The sequence below is a fragment of the Poecilia mexicana genome, unplaced genomic scaffold (genome assembly GCF_051168715.1).
Source record: "Poecilia mexicana isolate PSO_F unplaced genomic scaffold, ASM5116871v1 scaffold_10, whole genome shotgun sequence".
Lineage (NCBI taxonomy): Eukaryota > Metazoa > Chordata > Actinopteri > Cyprinodontiformes > Poeciliidae > Poecilia > Poecilia mexicana.
The window spans coordinates 24619222-24627734 of NW_028263379.1; the positions used below are offsets into that span (position 1 = coordinate 24619222).

General features: G+C 38.8%; 1 protein-coding gene across 1 annotated transcript; it reads right to left on the reverse strand.

Annotated features, from left to right (window-relative positions):
• Window positions 1-564: 564 nt before the first annotated feature.
• On the reverse strand, window positions 565-8513 carry LOC106933380 (cationic amino acid transporter 2-like). The gene is made up of 11 exons (XM_015012585.2): window positions 7355-8513; window positions 6695-6850; window positions 6443-6608; window positions 4712-4848; window positions 4111-4333; window positions 3069-3205; window positions 2871-2973; window positions 2344-2477; window positions 2091-2257; window positions 1637-1745; window positions 565-1533 (listed from the first exon to the last, which is right to left on the reverse strand). Exons 1-11 carry the CDS (start codon window positions 7722-7724, stop codon window positions 1403-1405), a joined length of 1833 nt encoding a protein of 610 aa, XP_014868071.2. The 5' UTR covers window positions 7725-8513; the 3' UTR covers window positions 565-1402.

Genomic DNA, 8513 nt, shown 5'->3' on the forward strand with positions numbered 1-8513 from the left:
ATATGATTATTGGTGCTTTCTTATTTTTTTCATTTTTTTTTTGTAATATGGGAGTTATGATGAGGTTTGGGATTTACACAGTTTAATTGTAAAATTCACTTCTTATAACATTATATGTTATTCAAAAATATGTTTTTTGGATGTTTAATCATTGGATTCATTATATACTGTATTAATTATTGATATTACATAAAATGTGGTTTCAAACAGAGTTTTATGATGTCACCCCGATACATTTTGTTTAAAAATCACTTTTGAGTTCAACACAGCTTAACTTCAGAGTTAAATCGAAAGATTAAAACGTTAGTTTGAACTTCAATAGTCAGTAATTTGTTAATATCAAACGATTTTTTTGTCATTTTTTAGTAAATTCAACCTCATCAAATCCACACTTGAGTCATCTGATCGCCCTTCTTTACCCCCACAAACAGCCTCCCAGACAATGGTTTAAAACAACATCTTACTCCATATTAGCAACATTTTAAAATGATTTTTAAATCACAGATAGTCTTCGTTTGTTCTCCGTTTCCTGTGGCTAAACAGACATTTCTGAGAAAACGGTGGTGATATTTATCATTTTATTTCACTTTCAGTCAACCTGCGACAAAAGTAACTCCAGGTTACAATTAAATGTTGTGTTTTTTTTTTTCCTTTTCCTTTTTAAATTAAGGAATACATTTACATAATTTGAGCAAATATGCAAAATGTTCATATTTACATGTAAAAACACAATGCAATTTTTAGCAAAGTTATGTTTAAACAACAAAAAAGGACAAACCAAATATGATGTTACACAAAATAGCATTTTGTTTAAAGCACATCTGCTTCTGCCAAAAAGCAAAAAACAAAAAAACAAAAAGAAAGACAAAACATGCAGCTTAAAATCATTATCGCTATAACAAAATGGCAACAATTTTAGAGGTAAATACAATATTCTTCAATTTAATGTATCAAAATGTTACAAAATAAGGATCATTTTGTTTATTAGCCTTTTTCATTTCATAACAACAGCGTGAGAGGCAACATAAATACACAAATATGTTAAATAATTTATTTTACTTTAAAATATTTGTTTCCCTCCGAGGCCTTTTAGGAAGTACAGTAAATTTCTCTGAACCTAAACATGCTGATTATGCAGTGACGTGTTACACAGCACAAATATCTGACTGGGAAGATGCAACTCAGTTTCAGATAAGGAAAAAAACACAACAAAAAAAAGCTCCCCCTATTTGGACATTTCTTTCCAAATGTTCTGCAAAACCTGCTTACTGGCACTTTTGGTCAATAAAACCCACAAAAGTAGATACTAAATGATGCATGTAGAAGGATTTAGTTACACAGTTCTTACATAGTAACTCTATGTAACATCTCAGTGTATCTTGTCTTCACCCCCCTTTGGGGCTCAAAACTTCTCCTCTGTAATTACGTGCGTGTCTGTTTTGCTGCTGACTGTTTCGACGTTGGTCCGGTCGGTCCTGAGTCGCTTCCTCTGAACGCTGTTGCGGACTCCGTAGGCAAAATAGATAACTAACCCTGCAGAGGGGAGAAGGAGGGGGAGCGTTGTTCAAGATCATAAATGATGATTATGATAAAGTTTCTAAATGACTGAAGCTACAGAAAAGTGACTAAATCTTACCCACTAACATCCAGATAGCGTATCGCAGCCATGTGGCTGAACCCAACTGCACCATCAGGTAGACGTTGATGAGCGTGCTCACTACAGGTAGAGGTGGCAGAAATGGCACCTAAGATGAAAATCTGAGTTAGAAGAGGTTTTTTTTTTTTTTTTTTAAATGATGTTCTTTACAAAGTGAACTTCAATTTAGGCACGGGCCTTTATAAGATTATAACAGAGTTCACATTTTTTCTCATTTCTTTTGTTTGAAACAGAAAATCAAAGCGTTTGCTGGAGCTGGCCATGAGTCTTTTTGACTGATGTGGAGAAATTCTGGTTCACTCTTCATTAATAAAGTAGGTCCAACAGACTGAGCTATACAAATAAAAGAAAACCTCCCGGTCACTAACTTTGAGCCAGTGTGATGAAAGCAGCTGCAACCATCCCATACCAACGTGACTTTAGCTGCCCTTACCATGAAAGTTGCCTTTGTGGGATTCTGTGGTTGGATCCAGATGAAGATTAAAATGAGAAGCAGGAGGAAGGAGAAGATGCAAACGAGCACCACGCTCCATGCCTCTACGTTTACCAGAGCGTCTATGGCCTGGGTCAAGGTGATGCACAGAGCAACCACACACACAACTGCACAGAGACAAATAAAGAGCAACGATCACACCATGAACCGGAGAGGGAACGTTGTTTCTACGAAAAACTCTGGCATCTCTTACCAGAACTTATAGTTAGGATTGTGACTCTTCGTGCTGTGACAGAGTTGGGAGACGAGGGAGGCTTCAGGAACCGAAACTTGGGGTTTGGTTCTTTGACCTGCAGGTCCATGTCTTCGGATGGGGCAGCCTGGTACCTTACGCACACAAAAAGGACACATGTGCTGTGAGTTTTCATTTTGATTTTAGGAACTGAGATTTATGAGTTTAAGAAGCAGAGATATGGAGAGATATGAATCAGATTATTTACTTAATCTAAACTAACTTTTAGAAATCTCTGAATTAGGGTTATGATCTGCGTTTTCTAAAGAAAGCACACAGAAACAGTATTTTTTTTTAATAATACTTTGCTAAACATGCTAGTCACCAATATAAGATGCTCAAACTAATTAACACACATGGTGTCACACCACCTTTTTTCCAAATATACATATAATTTATGACTACTTGCAGCCTTTTATGATTGTTTTTAAAGCAGAAGCAGAATCAACTCGATTTGGGATCAAACATTCAGAAACAGAAAAACGTACCTCAGTATCAGGATGCATATTGCCACAAGTGTGTAGGCGAACAGAGTACCAATGGACATAATTTCCACCAGGGCTTTCAGGTCAAACAGGAGACTCATAATGGCTGAATATACAAAAGTAAAGAGACACATAATGTCACTTTGAGCTCAAGTCACAAACGCCAGTGCAGACTTTTTCAAACAGCCTGAATTTCTGTACCTGCCACGACTCCGGACGATATGGTGGCTATGGCGGGACTGCCCTTGGCAGTGACTTTGGTCAAAGGCTGGAAAAGCAGGCCGTCTCTTGCCATGGCGAAGAGAACCCGAGGCATCGGGAACATGGAGCCCAGCAGGCTGCAGAAACAAAAAGTGCAATCGGGGTCAAACAACACCACCATTATGGCTGTTTGGGCCTCACAGACAGAAAGACTGATTGTTCCCATTGATTTCACTTGATTTAAATAAAAGTTACTCGGTCAGCATTCTTTTTCTTGACCCCTGAGCAAACTGATATGAGCGGTGGCCATTGTTTCAGCTCTCACTACGTTTCTACCGTTTCTTTTAGCATCTTCTGTCAATGGTTGTCCCAAAAAACATAACGTTTGAATTGATTGTTAACACAAACCTGGGTCTTGATTTTTTTTTCAGCCTCATGAATACATAATATTTATGCCTGGATTACTTAAAACAAATAATGCATTCAGCCTGACTTTGGAAATCAAATTACTCGGTCTGAGAATGTCCCCCTAAGTCTGACATCAACTCCAAGTTCATGTACACATGAAACATCCTGAAACTTGCAGGAATTATTTGCACTGATGATGATTATTATTTTTTTTTATCACATTGGAGCAGACACAGTACTTCACTGTTTTGGATTTTGTCCTTCAGTGTTTGACTGTATAAAACGGGTGAGAAACACATTATTATCAGCTCCTCTTGCGTACTGTAGTTAACTTGGTCACTAATCACAAAAAAAAAAAAAGTGGAAACTCCACAAGTTTTTTTCAACATGCTGAACTCAGCTGGATGTCGTCTTCAGGGCAGAGTCGGGGCTACTGAGGCACGTCAAATGCAACATTAGCCTGCAAACACGTCCAATGGTCACGTTTAATTAAAGATTTTGCAGGGCAAGGCTCAACCAATCAGGATTTATTTTACTTATTTATTTTATTTATTTATTTATTTATTTTTACTGCATAATCCATGGACGCTCTCTAGCTTTGTTACTGACAAGTATGTTCTGTGAGGATCCAGACCTGGTGGACAGGGCACACAACGATCCCACGGCCACGGCGTATTTGGCGGGTCCCCAGCCAACGTATTCGAAGGCCACTGGCAGAGGGCTCTTCTCGTTGAGCATGTAGTAGGGCATCATCAAGGTGAGGGCGGCAGACACCGCGAAGTAGGCCAGGAAGCATATCAGGAGAGAAGCCACAATGCCCACAGGGATAGATTTCTGAGGGTTTTTCACCTCCTCACCTGAAAAAGGAAGAAGCGATCTTTGATAGATACAGAAGCTCCACTGCTGCAGATCCTTTCTGGGAGTTATCTTTTGTAAACCAAGCAGGTAACTGCAGTGCAATTTTAAGGGCTTTATAGCTTAATAGGTTGTAAGTGTATTATATGATCATGCAGGCCTACTAAAGTGTCTTATCACAGTTTCAGAAAATTGTCTTGCTCATACACTCTATTGCCTTGTTTGTACAACTTTACGACATCATTCAAAAGGCATCAGCGGTGCTGATGGTAGACGTAATGCTTTGTTTTATTGCGTTAAAAATATAATTGTCTGTATTTTACTCGTATCTTAGTTATCAAATGTTCCGATGGTCACAAGAGGAAGAACGCTCCGTTTACCTGTCGTAGCGATGCAGTCAAATCCGACGAAGGCATAGAAACACGTTGCAGCTCCTGCCAATGTGCCGCTGAAGCCATAAGGAAAAAATCCCCCGGCTCCGTATTTGCTCGTTACGTTGAGGGTGTCGCTCAGGTTGCTGCATGAAGACGGGGCAGGATTTTATGTTTACTGACAGTCAGATAAATAGGACTCTGTCACTCATTTCTTTACAATTGGTTTACTGTTCACTGCGGTTATTTTCAACCCATTTTCAGTCCAGTATTTGACTATTTCAGACAGTCATTTGTTTTGTTTGTTTGTCCTTGTCTTTCTTTCTTTCTTTCTTTCTTACTTACTTACTTACTTACTTTCTTTTACATTTTGGTTCTTCAACTCAGAATTGTAAATTATTTAAGAATGAAATTGTGACTAAACTTAAAGGGAAACACAGTTTGTATATATATTTTTTCCCCAATTTTTCTAAGCACAAACTTTATGTTGTCATGGTCAGCTAATATTACAGGACAGAAAAAATGAGTGGAATAGTCCAAAACTAAACTGGTGAAATAAAATGTATGAATAGCTTTCATAAGCTATTCATCAAGAGCTTATGAAAATATTGGCTTTGAGAAAAATGTTGGTGTTTTGAAATTTTGCACAGTCCTAACTGATGGGTATTTGGAAAGAAGTCGTGCGGCTTGGACCAAATATCGGGTGAAAAGTTGAACCAGTTTGTTGCATAAGAGTAAAAACTAGAGGCAGCCACTTTAAACTACACACCAACCTCATCAGATTCCACAGAAGGATGTAAGAAATGTTGACATGGCAAATTATACTTTAGAATAATTTTAATGAAGTCATGTTTGTTTAATGAAGAGAACATTAGCCTTTTAGCATCTTAAGTAATTAACTCAAACATAATATTTAACATTCCCACTTTGTCCAAATAATTGCACATAAAATCAATATGCACAGAGACTTATTAGGATTATTATTGAACATTGCTGGTTGCTATTCCTTTAGCTCTTTTGCAGTTTTGATGTCTTTTGCCCAACCTTTCCAGGTATGAAGTGGTGAAATCTTCGTTCTAACCAGGCGTAATCTAACCTTTTACCTGCCAAGCTGGACATTTTGTATCCTTCTTTGGCAGCCGACGACTTAGAGTTAATTTCTGTATTCATAGTCCAGTGTAAAAAAAATATTGTCATATGAATAAATGCTGATGCCAGTTTGCGGTTGGAGTTGTTTTTGTTCGATAAGGGGTCACAACTATAAATTATAATTGATTGGACAATTGGTCTATCAGACATCAATCATTTGAGAAATTTGTCCTTATAGTTCATCAAAATGTAAACACTTTGGTTAAGGTACTGAGTTTTTAAACATCTTGTTTACATATATGAAATTGATACAAGCAAGGACAAACTGGTTAGGTATGGATGAGTGAGCAACTTTAACTCCAAGCTTGTGTTTTGTTGTCTTAATTTGTTGAGCACAAGTGTAAAATGATCAATTTTAATCACAATATTACTTGTTCAGTAATCCAGATTATGGATTATTCTTTTTGATCTCAAAAACCACATCTTTTGTGGCTTCAGACATAAGTCACTCGGGTTGAAACTTAACCCAGAACCCATGGCTCAACCCTAAAGTGTAAAGTTAAAGAAAAATGATGATTGCACCCAACTGACCCAGGATTTAGTCAGTAAAAAAAATAAAAAAATAAAACACAAGTTGGGTTTCGCTCTTACTTGAATTGTGCTGTGGCGTTTATCAGATCCTCTTTGCTGATCTGCCAGTTGGAGAGGTTCCCTTTGATAAACCCAGAGATGATCACAAACAGCAGCACTAAGATGTTGACCGCCGTGAAGATCTTGTTGATGGTCGTTGACTCTTTCACCCCAAACGCCAGTATGCCTTCACGTAAAGCAGATTTTATTTTTTGATGCGCTCAAACTGACGTGCAGCTTTCTTGCGTTAATCGAGGACGCATCAATTTGTACCCGAGAGCAGCAAGATGAGTCCAGCTGCAAAGACATCTGGGTAAGGCGCCAGTCCAGGAAGGCCCATGGCTGCATTTTTCTCGAAGTACCTGGATATGACCCCCCCAATCAGGTCATCGAACGTCCCGCTCCACGCCAGAGCAACGCTTGATGTTCCTGAGCAGAAAAGAGGGCCATAAAATTGTAATTCTGAGTCACCATTTTAGTGCTGTCATAAACAGAAAATTTGAATGGAAACATTTCCTTTCTTCGGTGATCATTAAAGCACTTCTGCTTAATCAAGTGGGGAAAAATAAATATATATATATATTTCCTGCAAGATAAGCTTATGAGAATTTGCTTTTCAGGAGTAAAAGATCGAAGAAAAACATCACAGAGAACTTTCCTTTATCTTTTATAGGTTCATTTAAGCGTCCTTAGAGAGTACGTCAAAATAATGATAATCTGTTTTTGAAATTAAAAGGCTAAGCATTGATGGAAATTAACAGGTGAAGAGTCAGCAAATAACATAAATATATCCTACCAGCACAGGTAAAAAGATAAACCAACGTTAATTTTGGACAAATGAATATAAAAAGAACATTTTTTCTTCTAAATTAACTTTTATAAAGTTATTTTTACTTAAAAAAAAAAACTTTCAGTAAAGAATGTGATACTTGCCTATGACATAGGAGAGCAGCAGATTCCAGCCGGTGATAAAAGCCAGCAGCTCACCAACCGTCACGTAGCTGTAAAGGTAAGCCGAGCCCGTTTTGGGGACCCTGGCTCCAAACTCTGCGTAGCAAAGTCCGGCAAATATAGATGCCAAGGCAGCAATGAAGAAGGAGATGATAATGCTGGGTCCTGCGGTGTCTCTGGCCACCTCTCCGGAGAGCACATAGACACCGGCTCCCAGGGTGCTGCCCACGCCCAGGGCGATCAGGTCCAGGGTGGTCAGGCATCGGTTAAAGGTGGACTCTTCCCCATCGGGCTCGATGGGCTTCCTGCGAGAAAGACTCACCAGAAAGGACTTGACCGCACCGCACGGCATGCTTCTGCCTGGGGTTCGGATCAGAAGAGTGAGGGGATTATGCAAGAGCCCACAGGCGGGAGAGAGCAGGTTGATGTTGTGGAGACGGGCAGAGCAAATTTGTGAAAGATCGAGGGGAGAGGAGAAGAACAGGAAGGGCAGACCAGGGGATGTGTCAGTAAATGATTGCCAGGTCAGCTCTCCCTATCAAGAAACATCACTGGCTTCAGAGAATGGTGTTCCTTTTTCACTGGAAAAATGTGGGATGAATCTACAGAAAAAAAGCAAGTAAAAGTCCAGTTTCCCGAGAACTCCACAACAGAACACGTCAGAGAGTGAGACGAGGAAAACTGAACACTCACGTCTTTGTAGGTCTCTGCCTCACAGGTGTGTTGAGAGGATCTGTCATCCCCTTAAAACTATATATTTATTTCATATGTGACCTCCTTTATCTCCCCAAGATATGATTGTGCTGATGCCTGGAATTTCCTTTGCAGTCCACAGGACAGAAAACTACGCCCTGATTACCGATTGCCCTTTTATCAGTCATTGGTTATATGTGCTTTACTTTGTTGAGTAGCTTTTCTAAAAAAAATTAATAAATAAATAAAATGCAGTGGTCTTACAAAGTGGTCTCAGTCCACTCAGGCAGTTATCACGTCAGAGAGAGTGTAGCTGTTCAGGATCAACGTTTCAGGTCCTAATCAGTCAATTCTGAAAACAAATGAGAAAAAAAACAAGGAATCAAAGGCAAACAGAGGTCAAAAGAGGTTGAATGCATGTCTTTTCATTTGATTTTTGTAAGTCTTG

Bases quoted from the DNA above. Each gene is read 5' to 3' on its own strand.
- LOC106933380 (XM_015012585.2), bottom strand. From the start codon at position 7,724: ATGCCGTGCGGTGCGGTCAAGTCCTTTCTGGTGAGTCTTTCTCGCAGG. The intron at 4,849-6,442 runs GTAAGAGCGAAA...GTCTTCATGCAG, and splicing joins AACGCCACAGCACAATTCAA to CAACCTGAGCGACACCCTCA. The intron at 4,334-4,711 runs GTAAACGGAGCG...TTCCTTTTTCAG, and splicing joins TGACTGCATCGCTACGACAG to GTGAGGAGGTGAAAAACCCT.